At 47.9% G+C, this 20,591-nt stretch overlaps 1 protein-coding gene across 6 annotated transcripts in view; it reads right to left on the bottom strand.

Moving 5' to 3' along the window:
* Positions 1-20,591, bottom strand: part of AK9 (adenylate kinase 9) — a 1,219,082-nt gene that overhangs the window by 165,970 nt on the left and 1,032,521 nt on the right. For all 6 annotated transcript variants that reach the window (XM_085611347.1, XM_085611348.1, XM_085611351.1 and 3 more), the window contains 2 exons: positions 5,070-5,287; positions 3,323-3,519 (listed from right to left, as the gene is read on the bottom strand). In XM_085611347.1, coding sequence (XP_085467473.1) covers positions 3,323-3,519; positions 5,070-5,287 — 415 coding nt within the window. The remainder of the gene's footprint in view (positions 1-3,322; positions 3,520-5,069; positions 5,288-20,591) is intronic.

The raw sequence follows: 20,591 nt of genomic DNA, 5'->3' as shown, positions 1-20,591 counted from the left end.
ACACCAATAAATACAAAGTGGCATGTCTGTCAATGCAAACAGGACTACAAACACTAAAAGCATATCTATGAGCACACACAGAAGCAACACATCTATGTGTACAAACAACTGCAGCACATCCATGCTATATTAAACACCAGATCTCTCATTAAGCATAGCCTTGAGATTTTTACTCTGTTGCAAGAGTCGAAGCTGGATATCTTAGCACTCTCAGAGACTTGGCTGGACGCTACGTCAGTGCCAGATTTAGTGGCCTCCCTCCCTCCGGAGTTCACTGCCTGGACTTGCAATCGCCAAGGCAACAAAAGAGTTGGAGCGGTTGCGCTGTTTAGTCACAGGACACTTGCTTCGGAGAAAATTGTAGAGGAAAGCTTGGACGGGGCAGAAGTCCTGGGGATTAAACTCAGACTGAATTCCTTTTGCCTGATAGTGGTAGTTGTGTATCGCCCGCCCCGACCGTACCCCCTATTTAATGATTTGTTCTTTGAAGTAATGAGCGATCTTCGCACAAGTTATCAACATATCCTGGTCTTTGGTGATTTTAATTAGCATTGGGACCTGACCCCGAGAGAGGGTGCGGCCTGTAAGTTTGATGATGATATGACTACTTTAGGGCTGCACCAAATCGTGGAGTCCCCCACACATGAGAAGGGTCATACTCTGGATCTCATTTGGACTACGTCCACGGCTCAATTTCAGGCTGACTGTACACAGTGCAGCTGGTCTGATCACTTTTTGGTTAGCTTCCTCCTCCCGATAGATAGCCGCCTCAAGCAGGCGCCGGTGGGGTGGAAGGTACTTCGGAACTGGTGCAAATTAGAGGCTGCCGCTCTGAAGGACGCTCTGAGTAGGACGTCAGGTCCTAGGCCTTTGTCCTTGGACCCAGATTTAGAACTCGAAGCACTTTCATGTAGGCTAAAGATAGCCATTGATGAAGTTATTCCTGCCCGGAGGATTAAGATTATGCATGGCTCTACAGGGGTCACATGGTATACCTGTGAGCTTAGAGGGGAAAAACAAGTTCTCCTTCAGGCCGAGCGCCTATGGCGGTAATCCCTTGATCCAGAAGATAAGGAGATATTTAAAGTCAAATTAGCTCACTATAAGGCCTCTCTTATCAAAACTAAGTCCGCTTATTATGAAGCTAGGATTAGTGAGGCAAGTGACATGCAAAAAGAGACATTTACTGTACTCAGGGAGCTGAATAGGCTGTCTGAGCAAAAACCAATCACTAATCAAGCTGAATGCGATAAAATACAGAATTTCTTTCGAACTAAAGTTGAAGATATCGTTATGGCCATTAAGAATACGCACATAACTCCCTGCTCGCTATCAGCAGAGGAGGAGATCTGTGATTCTTTGGGTGTCTCCCTCTCTCAGCTTCCTGTGCTCGAGCCAGAAGATTTGGCCCGCATAGTGGCTAAGGTGAAATCCGGGTCACCTGAGGACCTTTGTCCTCCTAAGGCGCTCAGAATGATCATTCCTCTGGTTGAGGCTGAGGTGCTGTCTGTTCTGAATTTATCTTTGACCTCAGGAAAGGTACCTCAGAAGTTTAAGGAAGCTATAGTACTTCCATTGCTGAAGAAAGCGGGGGCGGATACTAGGAATTTGAAGAACTATCGCCCCATTTCCCAACTCCCGTTCCTGGCCAAAGTACTTGAACAGCATGTTCTTTGAGCTCTTGCATCCTACATTGAACAACACCACTTGCTGCATCATCGGCAAGCTGGGTTTCGGGCGCATAACAGCACGGAGTTGGTGATGCTTTCAGTCCTGGACGATCTACGACTCGCAGCAGATAAAAAGACCCACTCAGCTTTAATCCTACTTGACCTCTCAGCCGCCTTTGATACGGTGAACCATGGGCAGTTACTCACTCGTATGCGGCGGCTGGGAGTCACTGGGATGGCTCTTCAGTGGTTCACTTCCTTTTTAGAAGATCGCCGGCAGAAAGTCCAGTTAGGTGACCTCATGTCTAAACAGGGCACTCTTCGTTGGGGGGTTCCGCAGGGTTCGACATTGTCCCCCCTGCTTTTTAATATATACCTCCAACCCCTGATTGAGGTCCTGGCTAAGGTAGACTGCCAGGTGTTTAGTTATGCGGACGATATCCAGCTAATAGTCTGCATTGATCATACCTGTGACTCACAGCGGAATGTTCAGAACATTCTTCGGTACACCATGAACTGGATGACCTCTAACTCCTTAAAGGTGAACCCAGATAAGACTGAAGTCCTGATACTTTTCCTAGATTCCTCATCTTGGTCCAGCCTGTTTTGGCCTCAAGAGCTTGGCATTACTCCAATGCCAGTGCCGGCCATGAAAAGTCTGGGTATTAGACTGGACACGGGACTGACCATGAAGAATCAGGTTTCCGCGGTCGTGGGAAGCTGTATCGGATTGATGCGTCAGCTCCGAAAATAATCTGTCCTTTTGTCATCCACCACCATGCAGGCGGTGGTGACCGCTTTAATACTATCTCGCCTAGATTATGGCAATGCAGTCTATATTGGCCTCCCTGAAACACTCCTGAGGAAACTCCAGGTGGTCATGAATGATGCAGCAAGGCTGATATTTAAGCTGCCCCGCAGAACGCATGCCACCCCCTTGCTGCGTCAACTACACTGGCTGCCTATTAAACAAAGGGTATGCTTCAAGGGTTTGTGCATTGCGCACAAATCCCTGTTTGGTGAGGCTCCCAAATATATTAAAGACCGTCTGAAGCCCTATGTACCGGGCCGTCATCTTCGTTCATCACAGGCCAGTCTCCTTACTTGCCCTCGTTTCAGCATGGCGACATTTGGAGGCCGGGCCTTCTCGGTCTTTGTACCCCAGATGTGGAATAGGCTTCCAGATGATATGCGCAAGGAAGTTAAACTGCTCCCATTTCGGAGGAGGCTCAAGACGATGCTATTTTTAAAGGCATTTGATAAGGCCTATCAATATTAATGTCAATTCAGCGACGTTACTAAATTCGGTCTGTAGTCTATGATGCAGCGCTTAGAGACCTTTGGTGATTAGTGCTATGTAAATGTAATCAAACATATACATAATCAATAGTAGCACGCACACCTAAACAAACAATAGCATCATGTAAATGAATACAAAAAGCTGTAGCAAATACATGAATACCAACAAGAGTAGCACATTCATGAACACTAATAATAGTGGGACATTCATGCCTACAGACAAGTGTATCAGACATCCCTTGATGACCCCATTCTGACTAACACCGGTAAAAAAGCGATGCACAAGCAAACAGAATTGCATTTCAGTTTCATACGCATAAGGATTAGCGGAGTCTTTCAAAGACAATACTTACATTCAGTTCTTCCTGGGAAGCCATTTTGTAGTAGCGACCTCTGAACTCGGCGGCAAACTCGAGGGATGAGGTTACCGAGCAGTCAACCAGCTCGCCCCTTTGAGCCAGGCTGACAGGACAGTATTGTGCAAATACCCCCAGCCGAGACTGCAGCTCTTGTGGAGTTATACAGAGGTTATTAATACTGGCCGCTTTCCCTATTAGCGACAGGAGAAAAGTTACCGAATCATCATTAGAACGAATAAAACGTGGCAAACAATCTACAGATGCTATATGTGTTTTAGCGTAAAGTAAGATTAGCATTTTGTTATATATATATCATGTCAATATTGCGGGTACTTTTAGCATCGACGTTATCACGCCATTAAACTGTTCAGCATTTGTAACAGGTGTACTTTATGTGCCTGAATATAAGAAGCAATGCGCTTCCACAGTAATGGCTGCCCTTTTACTCATCCCACCCCTCCGCACAAATCAGGCCAACAAGCAGCTCATTAGTATTACCGCAAATAATCTCTGTGACACCCTCCCATTTCTTATATGTGAGGTACTGTTATGATCTAAAATAAACTTTTGTATGGGTGTTGCATGAAACTTAAACGCAGAATTTCTCTGCAAAATATCTGTAATTGACTCTCATATCCCTCATAATAAAAGCAATCTGCTTAAGAATTCCTCAAGGTCATCAAGGCAAGACTCTGCAGAACTGAGCCGGCTCTATAATGGGGGCTCCTGAAAGGCTGGGGCCCTGAGCCAGAGCCCCCTTTGCCCATGCTTAAAAATGTCTCTGCTATTTCGCATATAATAGGGGTGGGGGGGGGCAAGGGTCCCAGACCTGGACCACTTAAGCATATATTGTTTTGTAAAGTCTGTACTATGAATACTGTGGAACATATCAACTCCAAACTCCAAATCTCTTAACTAGAAAAAGATGTTAAGGGCAGCATAACACGAAGTGATCACTGGATCCGCTGATATAAGGCCAGTCTATGGCACGGGTTGGGGCTGACTTGAGTATTAAGTAGTTGAAGAACTGCAGCAACGCTATATTACCATCTTAGACCCTGTTAAATAGTTTCTTATTAGTGCTTATTACTGCAACTTTAAGGTTATTTACTGGTTTTGGCTTGAAACGTAAGAGCATTTGTTGAGTTCTCTACAGTTAAAAACCCCAGAATGCAAACAATACCATACAAAAAATCACATTACAACCCAATTAAAGCATAAAAGCACACAATACAATAAAATAGTCAAAAAAGGATTCAACACACAATAACTGACCAACACAATAACACAATGAAATAACGTATCAAAAAAACATAACAGCAAAAGAAACACCACAACACATCTCCAAAAAAACCAAAATGCGGCACAAGCAATAAGCACAGATATTCTTGGACACATTACCACCAATCTGCTTTCGTAATACAGTGGTAAAATGAGTTTGAACCAAGTGCTGGCTTAATTTAGCACCAAGAACATTAAATAGGGCAGCTCGAAAACGTTTTGTGATTCGGCCCCAGACCCTTTAAACAAGTAACTTGTAACTAATTGGTTAGGCCCTAAAAGTGTCGCCCAGGCGAGAGATCTGCCTCATTAGGGACTCTTAATTTCACAAGTTGAAGATACTGGTACTACAGAGAAATTGTAACCATTGAAGCAGTTCAAGTTTCTTAGTTTTTTATTTGACAGTGCCAAGTGAGTTAATTGTGCCCTGAAAATAAGCATGTACAGAGTGGCTACTCACCTTCTTTTATCCTCTCCACATAATCCTGGAGGCATTTGATGCTGGCCTGGATTTCCTCGGTCACTTTGTTCCAGATCCACCACTTGCTGCGCCATGAATCAATCTCACACCAGTTCTGATGCTGCTGGTCGTAGAACTCCCTGATGGCCTTGTTCTCTTGCTTATACCAAGAATTGCGCACCGTCAGGATCTGGGGGCTGTCCAGGACAGGATAAGGCCTGCGATAAAAAACGCAACATGCTGATAATACTACAAAAGAATGTCTGTTTTCACTGGTATTACCTGCCGTAAAGTGAGCTTTGTTTATGATCCGAGACAAGAGGTACAATTTACATTAGCCAAAAAAAACATTTGAAAGGAAAACTTAGTACAGCTCCTATTATCTGTGTCAACATCAAGTCAACCATGTCGGCTCCATTGAAATGGGTGATTAACTTTCATTACAAGGTAGAACATTTCCTCACAGAGTAAGACATGGCCTCACTTAACTGCATTATTATCCCCATGAATACCCCCCCCCCTCCACCCACAACCTCCTAGCCTCAGAGGATACCAATATCAATCAATGGCATGTGTTGGAATTAATTGAAGCCCGTTCCCAAATCAGCACAATCTCAAATATTTGTAAATAAAATAAACATAAAATACATTTGGGCTGCAATTAAACAGGTAAACTGAAAGATGAGCTTTACTGACCTATTACCTACCTTGGCTCATGCAAATACCAAATATCTGTATTACGACAATAGACTTAGAGACCTCGAGCTTGGAGCGTAGACCAATGTCTGTGATAACAGAGCGGTGTTCAAGCACTGGCCTACAATAGCACCACTGAGAACACTTTTAGGATCCAAAGAACTTCCCCCGGGGATATTTAAACAGACTTTCAGACTTATGGACATGTATGCAGAACGCAAATTTCCACAATGCTTCTCTGATGGGAGGGCACACTGTATGAGAACGGCAGAGCGACATTGCACAGCTGCACAGTAAGAAACCGAGAGACATGAGGCATGCACAGATCAGGGGCGTACATGTAAACTCATGAAAATGATATGTAACTTTAAATGTGCGCATAGTGTGACTGACTTTAATGCTCAGGGATTTGGATTTCAAAGGGAAGTTTTGACAAAAAGTGTATTTAATGTAAATTTAGGGACAACAGCATCAGTCCATAAATCAATGCCACATTCATCTTTCAACTAAACATTAAGGAATTAATGCACAAGTCTATCAGGTGTGCGTTAACGAACAAGTTACTTACCTTCGGTAACGCTTTTTCTGGCGGATACCAGTGGCGGCTGGTGACATTTGAAAGTGGTGTGGCGTAAAATGAGTGATATACTGCACCGCAGCGAGCGAGCGTAGCGAGCAATCCCGAACAACCTTTATACACATGTTCTCCCTCCAGTTTATCTGTGACCCCTTCCATCCTCCACCTTATTCCAACCCCACTTCTTCCCTTGTCCCTCTCATCTCCTTTTTGCTCTCCCCTCCTGTTGTGTCCTCGCCTTCTTCTTTACCTCTAGCTCTCCCCTCTCGCTTTGCTTTCCCTCTCTTCAGCAGTTTTAATTTTGCAGGCAGTGCTCTGCGCCGGGTCAATCACAAACATTGTTATTCCCCATTTAGAGAAGTAATCACTCGGGCAGACTCCTTGTTGATAATCTCCGGCTCGAGCATGTGTTTAAATTCAAGGAGGCTGAAGCTCAGATAAGGAATTGAATATTGAGAGTTTAAAAAAAAAGCCTAAAGTGTCCTATGAAACAGAAATAATTTGGCCTTAGGCTGGTGGGCCCACCGGAGCTTACTTCCAAGTTCCTCTTCTTTCAGAGGAGGTGAATTTTTAAGAGCGCAGATGCGTTTTGTTTTCCTGTGAGGCAAAGATGATTAAATCTGATAAATAATCAGAAACAAATCTAAACACAGGCCTTCTAGAATATTCCTAACCAATCTCAAGAGGGCCTTTGTTATTTCTTCATCTGAGGCAAGGTGCAAGGTTTATCTCTTTTAAGCTCGTTTTTAAATGCCCGACGTAGCTTATTAATAAAAGTGGTACACTTTTGTTTACTACGTGCAATAATGGTGAATAGTGCTAATATAAAGCTGACATTTAAATTCCGCTTAGCGCAGAGATGTGGATGATTTAAATGAATAACTCGTGTCAGACTTCACTGCCAAAATCCCAGTCTCACCAGTGCAGCTGACCTTCAGGGTGCATGGTGAACCGACAGCCCCATGACAGGTGCTATATGCCGCTGCCTGGTCGGACGCCTCTTCATTGGGGTGTACAACTAAACATTTTGGATGTTCGTGGACCCATCCTCTTTGGCTGCTATTTTCCTTCCCCCTCATTAACGCATTCCGTTGTTGGGGTAGTGCGTGTTTTGGGGTGCATAAGGAGATTCCAGGCGCGGAGATGCTCCCCTCTTCTGTAGAAACTTGAGTGCCATTGCTTTGCAAAACTTGAGCAAGCCCTTGAGTTGCACGGCACCTGCTGCTTGCGGGAAGAGTCTTGGTAACAACCATGTGGGACTGAAGGTGGCAGAGTACTGTCTACTTCTATTGCATGGAAATGGTGGCAGCAGTAGTGCAAGTCAGTGCTTTAAATGGGCAGGCACGGAGTCCCTGCACTATTTATTTTGAATGGGAGAGTGCCTGCACTTCTCTGCACTCCTGCAATGCATTTAATGGGAGAGTATAGGCACTTCACATAAGGAAACAGGTACTCTAAAGAGCGAATACCCGGACTTCTATATTCCCTCTTAAAGTACTGGTGCAGACATCTACCGTCTCTGAGGGCTCCCCCGTTGAAAGCTCAGCCGCCCTGCTCGGAAGGTCCCCTGATTTATCGGTAGGTATCGTGGTGTAAAGACACACGTATTGTGTGTGTGTTTGAAATAAGCAAACATTTTCATTTTACCCAAAGTAAGTCTTACAGCCATGGCGCTCCTCGGGTCACGCAACTAAAGAGAATAAATACACAAATACAGGCTAATAAATACAGGCTGCTGCCAGACGGGTGGAATGTCAACCAACACAGACGAGCCCCTCTTGAAAAACGATGACAGGTGCCACGTGCCAGGCCCGCTGTGTGCCCATTAGTGACATGAAGTAAGGAAAGACGATATATTACACCGAATTATTGCATAGCTGTTAATCTTAAAAGATCAGTTTTTTCTTTAAACACAGAGAAGTGAACCAGTTCTAGGGAGTTGTGAGGAGTAGCGGGGGAGGGGAGGAGGTCGCTGGGGGGTGGGGGGGGGGGGGGATTACAATTTAAAAAAGAAAGCTTACCAGACCAGGTCCGCGCGGCGCCTCTCTGCTTTTCGTCCGGGTCCTGTTGGCGCCTCTTCAGCACTGGTTGGCAACCCCACTAAGCCAATACTGACGCTGCTCCAGCAGCGCCAGCATTGGCTTAGAGCAGGGTGACTCACCGCCCGCCTGCCCATTAGGAGACCGAGGTTTGAGCCTTTGCTCAACCCTCGCTCTCCTAATGGGCATGCGCCAGCCACAGCAGACAGTATTGCGCATGACTGGGCACGGAGCGAAAATTCGCCTCCTTCACCCAGCATGCGCACTGCTGCCTGCTGTGCGCTCTGCGCCACCCCTAGTCTGGCAGTGCTGCATGTCAGACACTCAGCAGCATGACGTCGGACCGCCCTCCCCCTTCAGAATCTGAAGGGGGTGGGCAGTCCGAGTTCATGCTTGCTGACTGTGACTGATATGTTGTCACAAAATTCTCCCTCGACGCCGAGGGAGCTGCCGGTGCGGGCGGTTTGTGGGGCAACGCCCCAGCGCCCTTAATGGACGCACCGCCACTGGTGGATACAGTATCTGCCTGTGGATTCCTCACCTTGTGAAAATCCCCTGCGCCAGCATTCCCCGGAACTTTTTTCCCCAGCTCTGTACGCCGACGTGGTCGTCATAATGCATCGGCTCCACTCGCGACTCCGTATGACGTCACCGGAGCCATAAGAGATCCACGTCGGAGTGATGACGTCAGTTCCACCCATTTTTTCCGTGCCTCCGAGGCGCACAGGTGCACCAACGACAGATTCAAAGTATACACAGTATACAATATACAATCAAATATACATAGTACATAAACACAAGGAAAGCTAAAGAAAACAAGCTTTTCCTACCAATGTACCAGAAAGAAAGAAGCTACAAAGCAGAACAACATCACAAGCAAGACATCTTTTAAGGTATACAAAGGTGGACAACGGGGAGGCGGGTGGGCCAGTGAGGAATCCACAGGCAGATACTGTATCCACCAGAAAAAGCGTTACCGAAGGTAAGTAACTTGTTCTTCTGATGGATACATCTGCCAGTGGATTCCTCACCTTGTGAATAGATTCCCACAGCAGTCCCACTCCCGGAGGAGGGTGTCCACCTTCCTATACCAAAAAGTCTTGCAAGACAGAGCACGCAAAGTGGCCCTCCCTCCTCATCTCAGAGTCTAAGCAATAATGCTTTGCGAAGGTATGGAGGGAGGCCCAAGTCGCGGCCGTACAAATATCTGCCACAGGAACACCCCTGGCCAAAGCAGAGGTGGAAGACTTAGCCCTAGTAGACTGAGCTCTAATACCCTCAGGAGGAACCTTACCAGCCAGGGCATAGCAGATCTTGATGGCAAGGATGATCCATCTTGATAGAGTGCGCTTGTGCACAGCTTTTCCTTTAGAATGTCCAACATAACCCACGAAAAGCTGATCGTCCAAACGAAAGTCCTTCGTTCTGTCCAAGTAAAAGCTCACAGCTCTTTTTGTGTCCAGACGTTGAAGCCTTTCTTCCTCCTTGGAGGGATAAGGAGGCGGATAAAAAACAGGGAGAGTAATAGACTGCCCCAAATGAAACGGAGTAACCACTTTAGGCAGGAAAGCAGCCCTGGTCCTGAGAACCATCCTTTCAGCATGTAATGTTAAAAACGGGGGTTTAGAACTAAGAGCTTGAAGCTCACTCACCCTCCTTGCCGAGGTTATGGCTACAAGAAAGACCGTCTTAAAGGACAACAGCCTCAAAGGACAACTATGAAGAGGCTCAAACGGAGACCCCATCAGAAAAGTTAAGACAAGATTAAGGTCCCACTGTGGCATTACAAAAGGAGTAGGTGGAAACCTGTTTGTAAGTCCTTTGATAAACCTTAGTACAATAGGAGATTTAAACAATGACGGTTGATCAGGAAGACATAGAAAAGCCGATAAGGCCGAAAGATAGCCCTTGACCGTGGCCACAGCACAGCCCTGCTGAGCCAAGGAAAGAGCAAACTGAAGCACATCAGAAAGGTGGGCTTTTAAAGGGTCAATGGATCTCTCTCCACACCATTTAACAAACTTAGACCACCTATATGAGTAAAAGGACTTGGTGGAGTGTCGCCTGGCCGATAAAATAACATCCACCACATCAGGCGGGAAAGAGAAAGAACTCAGGTTGCCCCGTTCAATCTCCAGGCATGAAGGTGTAAGCTCTGGAGGTGGGGATGTAGAATCTGCCCCTCCGACTGCGAGAGGAGGTCTGCCCTAAGAGGGAGACGGAGCGGAGGGCACGAGGAGAGGTGGAGAAAATCTGTATACCACACCCTTCTTGGCCAATCCGGGGCGACCAATATGACTTGGGCCCGGTCTTGGCGAATCTTCCTCAGAACCCGAGGAATCAAGGGTATGGGAGGAAACGCGTAAAGGAGTTGTGAGCCCCAACCCAACTGAAACGCGTCCCCCAACGCTCCCTGCATCGGATACTGGAGACTGCAAAATGACGGGCAGTGCGCGTTCTCGCAGGTGGCGAATAGGTCCACCCGAGGAGTCCCCCACGTCCGAAAGACGTGACAAACCACCTCCGGATGGAGCCTCCACTCGTGGTCGGCGGAGAACTGCCGACTGAGACTATCCGCACGTACGTTCAGCACCCCAGCCAGATGATTTGCCATTAGACAAATCTGATGGTCCTGAGCCCAGGACCATAGACGCAGAGCCTCTCTGCAGAGACAATGCGACCCCACTCCTCCCTGCTTGTTGACATACCATATCGCGGTAGTGTTGTCCGTCAGGAATTGAACAGTCTGACCGCAAAGGGAAGGGAGGAAGGCCTTGAGCGCCAAACGAATCGCCCGCAAATCCAGAAGGTTGATGTGAAGCAACCTTTCCTCTGGAGACCAAAGACCCTTGATCTCCAGATCCCCCAGATGAGCACCCCACCCTTGGGTGGAGGCATCCGTTATCACTGTGGCCACCGATGGAGGAAGATGAAAGGGCCTTCCTTGAGACAGATTGCCCTCCACGCTCCACCAAGATAGATCCGCTGCAGCTTCTCTGGAGATCCTGATCGACTCCCTGAGATCCCCGTTGTGCTGATACCACTGCCTGCGGAGGCACCACTGGAGCACCCTCATGTGCCAGCGTGCATGGTTGACCAACAGAATGCAGGAAGCGAACAGACCGAGCAGACGAAGGACCTTCAGAACTGGAACAACTGCTCCATTGTGGAATAAAAGGATCAACTCCTGAATGTCGAGAATTCTTTGAGGAGGAGGAAATGCTGGACACACAGTAGCGTCCAGTACCGCCCCTATGAACAGGTTGCGCTGCAAGGGCACCAGGTGAGATTTGGGCACATTGATCAAAAAACCCAAGTCGAATAACAGCTGAGATGTCACCTGCGGATGATGTTGCACCATCTCTGGGGACTCTGCCTTCAGAAGCCAGTCGTCCAGGTAGGGGAAAACCGGAATCCCCGACCTCCTGAGATGAGCAGCCACCACCGCCATCACCTTCGTGAAGACTCGAGGTGCGGTAGTAAGACCAAACGGGAGGACCGCAAACTGGTAATGTTGCGACCCAACCGTAAAACGGAGATACTTCCTGTGCGACTTCAGGATTGGGACATGGAAGTACGCGTCCTGCAAGTCGAGCGACACTATCCGGTCTCCTTGCTGCAACGCTTGAAGAACCTGCGCAAGGGTCAGCATCTTGAATTTCTCCTGTTTCAGGTAAAAGTTCAAGACTCTGAGGTCCAGGATCGGACGCAATCTGCCGTCCTTCTTGGGAATCAGGAAATACCGGGAGTAGCATCCCTGACCCCTTTCCTGCTCCGGAACCACCTCTGTGAGAAGTTGGCCTGATGTATGATGTCACTAATTCTAGTGTACACCTTATATCAGTCCAAATACCCTTATGGTGATTGGTTGTAAAGTCAACCTTATAGACCAGCTATCCTAGTGGTAGCATGGACAAGAGCAGTCTTAGGCTAAACTCTGAATGGCATGTGAAGCCAGCTGTGATACCATATATAATCCCTTGAATACCAAATGAAAGGACACCACAACAGATATATATATAAAATAAAGTGTATTTATTCTAGTCAAACCCTCAGCACTCTTTATGAGATTAGAGGTAAGTACAACACAGTCTTATTTAAGCATACATTAAGTCACACAGGTAAGTAATACAGTTAGGCCCTAGGGGCCACGCAAACCATATACTAAGTAAGTGGTATAAGGACCACTGTCACGGAAATAGAATAGGCCTAGGCCTAGGGAATCGCTGGGGCTACACTACACTAGCGTTAGTTAGGAAGTGGGAGGCCCACGGGATTCGTGTGCAGAGTGGAAACACTCACGCGTAATGCGTAAAAGTCACTAGCAACAGTATAGTTTAGAAATAGATAGATTTAGGACACTTCCGGAGTAGCTAGGAAGTCGAGACTTGAAACTTAGACACTAGGATAGTCACTATCCTGATGAGCACCGGAGTACCCAAGTTACCTAGCCCACAGGCTGCGGGTGCATAGGGGTGAAGTTTTGTCGCCGACTCCTATGGATGCCTGAAGAAAGATGCTGACAGGCAGTCAGTGAAGAGTGTCCAGTGGATCCCAAGGCTGGGATCAAGAAGAGAGGAGACCTGCAAGCAGAAGGGACAGAGTCAAGGTCACTAGCCAGTGACCACGTGGAACCAGGAAGGAACCAGGCGATGTCGTGAAGAATGCAGGTGAAGGTGAAGCTTGTCGCTGCAGCCAGGAGGACCAGGAAGCGTCGAGGACGACCAGGACCAGGAGGCGAGCTGTCCCACGAAGGCTCTTGCTGTCGGCGGCGTCGAAGTTGGACTAGGACTCACCAAGCCTTGGCAAGCGGAACCCACGAAGAACGGAGGACTTGCTTCTGGTGCAGACCAGGAAGGTCTGGGGTGCTTCTTCGTTGCAGAGAAGCGGGAGCCAGTCTGGAGGAGCCAAACCAGCGCAGAAGATTTCAGGGTGCGTCGTCACAGAGGCCACTAGCCAGCGGGCAAGCAACCGGACAGACGCGGCAAGCAGGAAAATGCTGAAGGGCCCCACGCAGGACTCGTGGAGTGTGGGGGGCTGATCTTCGGTGCAGATGGTGCTTGGGGTTGGGGCTTCTCAATCCCCGGTGCACAACTTCGAGGGTACCTCAGAAGCTGCGCTTTAAGTTACTAGCCACTTTTCCCAGGTAGCCGGTCCCACGTCGCTCGTCGCCTCCACGGATCTCAGCTCTGCTGTAGATGTGGATCAGGGTCGGAGAAGTCTGGAAGTCAAGGCTCTGGTCGGGCTCTGCAGTCGGTTCCTCGTAGAACGTTCGCAAAGCAAAGGGTAGTCTCTTGATGGTGCCTGTTTGCACAGGGTAGCCACTCCTTGGCCACAAGGGAGATTCTTCAGTCTTCTTCTTTCGTCGAATGTCGAAGGTCCAGAGTTTCTGTTCAAGTTTGCAGGTTCAGGATAATCTAAAGTCTTGAGGCCAAACTCCCACTCTTATACTAATCTGGGGGGCTGGGATACCTGCTAGGTCACGCCTTATGGGTGGGACCTGGGAGGGGGTGGTTACACCCACTTCCCTTTGTCCAGTTTCGCGCCAGAGCTGGGACTGGAGTGCCCCAGCGCCGGTTTGAACTGGACTATGCAAGGAACACTTTGTGTGCCCCAGGCATGTCTCATTCCTTTCAGCCCACCCTGCCCCAATACACTAAAGGCTGTCTGGGGAGGTGCTAGCACCTCCCCAAGCAGGAAACCTATTGTCCAGGCCTCCCTGGCTGGGATCACTCCCAGCAGCAGGAGGTCAGACTCGTGTCTGTGGCAGCAGCATCCATTTTGTGATGCTGAGGCTTTGGTCAGAGGCTAACAGTGAAGTATGATTTTAACATGTCTTTCCCTCTAGAAGGGGGGAATAATATCCTCATGTCCAGAAATGGCATGGGGGTATTATTCCACAGTGTTAGACACCTTACACGACATGTTTCGATAAAGCCAAACCATAGTTACCATAACCGTCTAAGATTATAAGGCACTTTAAGAGTATATGGTAGGCTATATCATCGAACAGCTATAAGGACATGGTTCCGAAAGCTGCAGACAGGCTCAGCTCATGCTAGAGCACCATCTCACATGTTACCAAGCACTCTGCCTCCAGGATTGTTAAGGCCTGCCATAGGAGTGACTGATAGGTACACATGTGTCTATATGTAAGTTAGGTATAGGAATACTACACCTAAGCAAGGGGTGATTACACGACTTTGCCCCAGCTGAGTGATCAGCCAGTTGTGTCAAAATGGAAGGCCAGGCCAGGGGTGGCATAATACATGCTGCAGCCCCTGGTAGGCCTAGGGTACACCTATGCCCTGGGTACCTAGGGTACACTGTACAGGGGCCAATAAGGTGATCCTATCCAAATGGGTTATGCACCTAAAGTACATAGTATTAATTTAGAGAGAGAACAGCAGGGCTGTGGGTCTGATTAGCAGGCCCACAGCCACATCTAAGTCGAAAACCAGTAAAGCAAAAGCAAAAAGTGGGGGTGAACGTAGAAAGCAGACCCTACTCTCCTACACAACCCCCCCCCCAAACTTAGGGACATTAAACTAACCTTGACCAGTTGAGTCTTCATGTTCTAAGTGGAAATATCTGGAGAGTCCATCTGCATTGGCATGGTCAGTCCCAGGTCTATGTTCCACTGTGAAGTCCATCCCCTGTAGGGAAATGGACCACCTAAGAAGTTTGGGATTTTCACCCTTCATCTGATTTAGCCACAAGAGGGGCTTATGGTCTGTCTGAATCTTGAAGTGAGTGCCAAACAAGTATGGCCTCAGCTTCTTCAGGGCCCAAACCACAGCAAAGGCCTCCCTCTCAATAGCTGACCAACGTTTCTCTCTAGGGGTCAGCCTTCTACTTATAAAAGCAATGGGCTGGTCTTGACCATCTACATTCAAAGAACAGCTCCCACACCTAACTCAGAAGCATCTGTCAGGACAATGAACTCTTTGGAGTAGTCTGGACTTTTCAGAATAGGTGCACTGCACATGGCCTGCTTCAGGTCATCAAATGCTTTTTGACAGCTTACTGTCCACTGAACTTTCTTTGGCATCTTCTTGGAGGTCAAGTCATTAAGTGGTGTCACTATGGACCCATAGTTCTTAATAAACTTTCTGTAGTACCCAGTCAGGCCCAAGAAAGCTCTGACCTGAGTCTGGGTAGTTGGAGGAGTCCAGTCCTTTATGGTCTGGATCTTGCTCTCCAGTGGTTGAACCTGACCCCCACCAACTAGGTGGCCCAGGTATACAACCTTGCTCTGCCCTATCTGGCACTTAGTGGCCTTGATAGTGAGGCCTGCCTTTTGCAGGGCCTCTAAAACATTCCTCAGGTGGACCAGGTGATCCTCCCAGGTGGAGCTAAAGACAGCAATATCATCAAGATAAGCTGCACAATAATCATCCAACCCAGTAAGGACTTGATTCACCAACCTTTGGAAAGTGGCAGGTGCATTCTTCAAACCAAAGGGCATTACCACAAATTGATAATGTCCTCCTGGGGTTGAGAAAGCAGTTTTGGCCTTTGCACTCTCAGCTAGTCTGATTTGCCAGTAGCCTGCTGTTAGGTCAAATGTGCTCAAAAACTTAGCAGCTGCCAGTCTGTCAATGAGCTCATCTGCCCTAGGTATTGGGTGGGCATCTGTCCTAGTGACAGCATTGAGACCTCTGTAATCCACGCAAAACCTCATCTCTCTCTTACCATCTTGGGTGCGAGGCTTTGGCACAAGGACTACAGGACTAGCCCAAGGGCTCTCTGAAGGTTCAATGACTCCCAGCTCCAACATCTTTTGTACCTCAACTTTTATGCAGTCCCTGACATGGTCAGGTTGCCTGTAGATTTTACTCTTCACAGGCAGACTGTCACCAGTGTCCACCTCATGGGTGCACCAGTTTGTCTGACTTGGGGTCAGTGAGAACATATGTCTGTAGGATTGCAGAACTTGTCTGCAGTCCTGTTGCTGATGGGCAGTGAGGCTGTCAGAAACGACCACACCATCAACTGAGCCATCATCAGGGTTCTGAGTCAACAGGTCTGGGAGAGGGTCACTCTCTTCCTCCTGCCCCTCATCTGTAGCCATGAGTAGCCCCATGTCTGCCCTGTCAACATATGCCTTCAATCTGTTGACATGAAGCACCCTGTGGGGGCTTCTGGGAGTCCCAAGGTCCACCAAGTAGGTGACTTCTCCCTTTTTCTCAACAATAGTGTGGGGTCCAGACCATTTGTCTTGGAGTGCTGCTGGGGCCACTGGCTCCAACACCCACACTTTCTGTCCTGGCTGGTAAACAGTCAGTACAGCCTTTTGGTCATGCCAAGCTTTTTGGAGTTCTTGGCTTGCCTCAAGGTTTTTAGAAGCCTTCTTCATGTACTCTGCCATCCTGGAGCGGAGACCAAGTACATAATCCACTATGTCTAGTTTGGGTTGTCTGAGAGGTCTCTCCCATCCTTCCTTCACCAAACACAGGGGTCCTCTTACAGGATGCCCAAACAAAAGCTCAAAAGGGCTGTAGCCAACCCCCTTTTGTGGGACCTCTCTGTAAGCAAACAGAAGGCAGGGTAAAAGGATGTCCCATCTTCGCCTAAGCTTGTCTGGTAAACCTTTTATCATTCCCTTTAGGGTCTTGTTGAATCTCTCAACAAGCCCATTGCACTGTGGGTGATAGGGTGTGGTGAACTTGTAGTTAACACCACACTCCTTCCACATTGCAGTCAAGTATCCTGACATAAAGTTGGCACCTCTGTCAGAAATGACCTCCTTTGGAAAGCCCACTCTGGAGAATACTCCAAGCAGGGCCCTTGCCACAACAGGAGCTGTTGTGGTCCTCAGGGGAATTGCTTCTGGGTACCTGGTGGCATGGTCCACTATCACCAGTATGAATCTGTGCCCAGATGCTGTTTGTGGGTCCATTGGTCCTACAATATCTATGCCCACTCTTTCAAAGGGGACCCCCACCACAGGTAGTGGTATGAGGGGGGCCTTTGTGGTGCCACCTGATTTGCCACTGGCTTGGCAGGTGACACAGGAGCGACAAAACTCCTTAGTATCTTCTGACATATGGGGCCAGTGAAAGTGAGGGACAAGCCTGTCCCAAGTCTTGTTCTGGCCTAAATGTCCTGCAAGGGGAATATCATGGGCCAAGGTAAGAAGGAAGCCTCTGAACTTCAGTGGTATGACCAACCTCCTGGATGCACCAGGCTTGGGGTCTCTAGCCTCTGAATACAGTAGCCCTTCATCCCAATACACTCTATGGGTACCTTGAGCATTCCCTGCAGCCTCAGCAGCAGCCAGCTGTCTGAGGGGTTCAAGAGAGGGGCAGTCTAATTGAGCCTGCCTCAGATCTGCCCTTGAAGGTCCCCCTGTCCCAAGAAACTCAACCTGATCAGGTTCAAGTTCTTCTAGGACAGTTCCTTCAGGGCTCTCAGAATCATCCTCCTGGGAGGGCTGATCCACCACCTGAGGCAGGGGGGAAGGCACAGCCTTAACCCTACTGCTCTTTCTCTTGGGTTGTGACTGGTCCATAGTTTCAGGATCCAGCACTTGTTCAGTGGTGCACTTTTTGGCCTGTGACCTGGTCACAGCAAGGACATGTGCATCTATCCCTAGCATTTCTGCATGGGTCCTATACTCCACTTCAGACCAAACTGAAGTTTCAAGATCATTGCCCAGTAAACACTCTACAGGAAGGTCTGAACTAACAACAACTTTCTTGAGGCCAGTTACCCCTCCCCAGGAGAAGTTAACAATAGCCACACTATGGGAGGTAGTGGCATTGCTAGCGTTGGTCACTAGGTAATTCTCACCTAGTATGATCTGTACAGGGTCCACAAAAGCGGGTGTCACCATTGTGACACTAGCCCCAGTGTCCCTGTAGGCCTGAGCCATTCTTTGGTTGATAAAAGGAGTCTGTCTGTACTTGCCCAGGTTACTGGGGCCTACAGTAGAGGACAAAGCTAAGTCCCCATCACAGATCAGAACAGCCTGAGTAGGTACTCTGACTAGGCCAGAATCCTCCTCAGTTCCCAGGGTTAACCCTACTACACCCTTTTGCTGGGAACCACCACTTACAGCTGAACTAGGGGGTACAGTTGCCTTAGGGGCAATGGTGGCTGGGGGCTTATCCTTTTTGGTGCACTCACTAAACCAATGTGAGTTGGACTTACAATAGTTGCACCATGGTTTCTTTTGGCCTTCTTTCTTTTTATCCTTTTTGGGACCCCCCTCCCCCTGAGCCTTTTGGGGGCCTGGTGAAGACTTCTGGTCTTTTTGTTTCTGCTCATTACCCTTCTGGTCTGCCTTTTTCTGATCACCGCCCTGGTTCTGGTTTTTCTGCTTAACTCTAGTCCTGACCCATCTATCTGCCTTCTTTCCCAATTCTTGGGGAGAAGTCAGATCAGAATCAATCAGGTGTTGATGCAATAGCTGGTTTTGACAGTTGTTAAGTATTTGTTCTCTCATGATCAAATTATACAATCCTGTATAGTCCTTAACCTTACTTCCCATTAGCCAGCCTTCCAGAGCCTTAGTGGCACAATCTACAAAGTCAGTCCAGTCCTGAGTCTGTGTCTTCTGGGTATCCCTGAACAACAACCTGTATTGTTCAGTGGTTAGGCCAAACCCATCAATCAGAGCACTCTTCAGGACAGTGTAATTATCTGCATCCTCATCACTAACTGTGAGGAGCTTGTCTCTGCCTTTCTCAGAGAAGGAGAGCCACAAGATAGCTGCCCACTGACTTTGGGGTACCTGCTGTACTTTGCAAGCTCTCTCCAAAGCAGTTATCCATTTGTGGATGTCATCCCCACACTTGTAGGGAGGGACAATCTTGCTCAGGTTTCTATTATCATAGTGCCTGTCTCTATACTTAGGGATATTGCTGCCACCAGTGGGTTCTAACCCACTTAACTTTTGCTCTCTAGCCATAGCAAGCTTCTCCTTGGCAAGGGCAAGTTCTTCCCTCTGAATCCTCAGATTAGCTTCCCTCATTCTGGCTTCATGTTCCTTTCTCTCAGGGGAAGTCATTCCCTTGTGAGAGGAAACATTAGAGATGCTAGAGACATGGGAGTGGATAGATTCCCTTGAAGGGGATCTGTCTCTCCTGCTTCTCTGGTTAAGCCTACTTGGGGGTCTATATGGGGGGACCCCATGCAAACTCCCATGCAAACTTAGGTTAGCCTGGCTAAGTCTTCCCACTTGGCCCTGGCTGTCTACCTCCCCATCTGAAGCCCCATCTGACTCCTCTGTGGTGGGTAGACCCTCCTCTGTACCTAGGGTACCTGCCTGAGAGGCCCTAAGAGTATCATACTCCTCTAGGAGTTGTCTTAACTGAAGGAGGGTAGGGTTTGCACCCTGTTTTATTCCTCTGGAGGTACACAAGTGTCTCATCTCCTGGAATGTTAAGGTATCATATCTAGAGGGGGTCTTCTGCAGACCTGCCCCTCCTGAGAGAGCATCTACTTGATCTCCTCTCAGAGACATGATCTAGTGAGGGTGTGGTGTGTGCACCTACCTACACTAGTTGTTTCTACTAAACCTCTCTAGTAGTTGTAGTCAGGGTGTGTTACTCCCTTCAACCTACAACTACTAAGTCCAGTAGGACTTAAGTATTATAATCTATGTTATATGTACCTAGACAATATCTGTGTGATCTTTCAATTTAGTATCTCAAGATTACAATGGTATTACAACAGCAAGCTCAGATCCCAACCGCTGCTCACCAATGTGAGAAGTTGGCCTGATGTATGATGTCACTAATTCTAGTGTACACCTTATATCAGTCCAAATACCCTTATGGTGATTGGTTGTAAAGTCAACCTTATAGACCAGCTATCCTAGTGGTAGCATGGACAAGAGCAGTCTTAGGCTAAACTCTGAATGGCATGTGAAGCCAGCTGTGATACCATATATAATCCCTTGAATACCAAATGAAAGGACACCACAACAGATATATATATAAAATAAAGTGTATTTATTCTAGTCAAACCCTCAGCACTCTTTATGAGATTAGAGGTAAGTACAACACAGTCTTATTTAAGCATACATTAAGTCACACAGGTAAGTAATACAGTTAAGCCCTAGGGGCCACGCAAACCATATACTAAGTAAGTGGTATAAGGACCACTGTCACGGAAATAGAATAGGCCTAGGCCTAGGGAATCGCTGGGGCTACACTACACTAGCGTTAGTTAGGAAGTGGGAGGCCCACGGGATTCGTGTGC

This window comes from Triturus cristatus, chromosome 6, assembly GCF_964204655.1.
Source record: "Triturus cristatus chromosome 6, aTriCri1.1, whole genome shotgun sequence".
In the NCBI taxonomy this organism is placed as follows: domain Eukaryota; kingdom Metazoa; phylum Chordata; class Amphibia; order Caudata; family Salamandridae; genus Triturus; species Triturus cristatus.
Note: the sequence above shows the minus strand (reverse complement) of the source record. Positions and strands in the feature narration are given on the sequence as shown.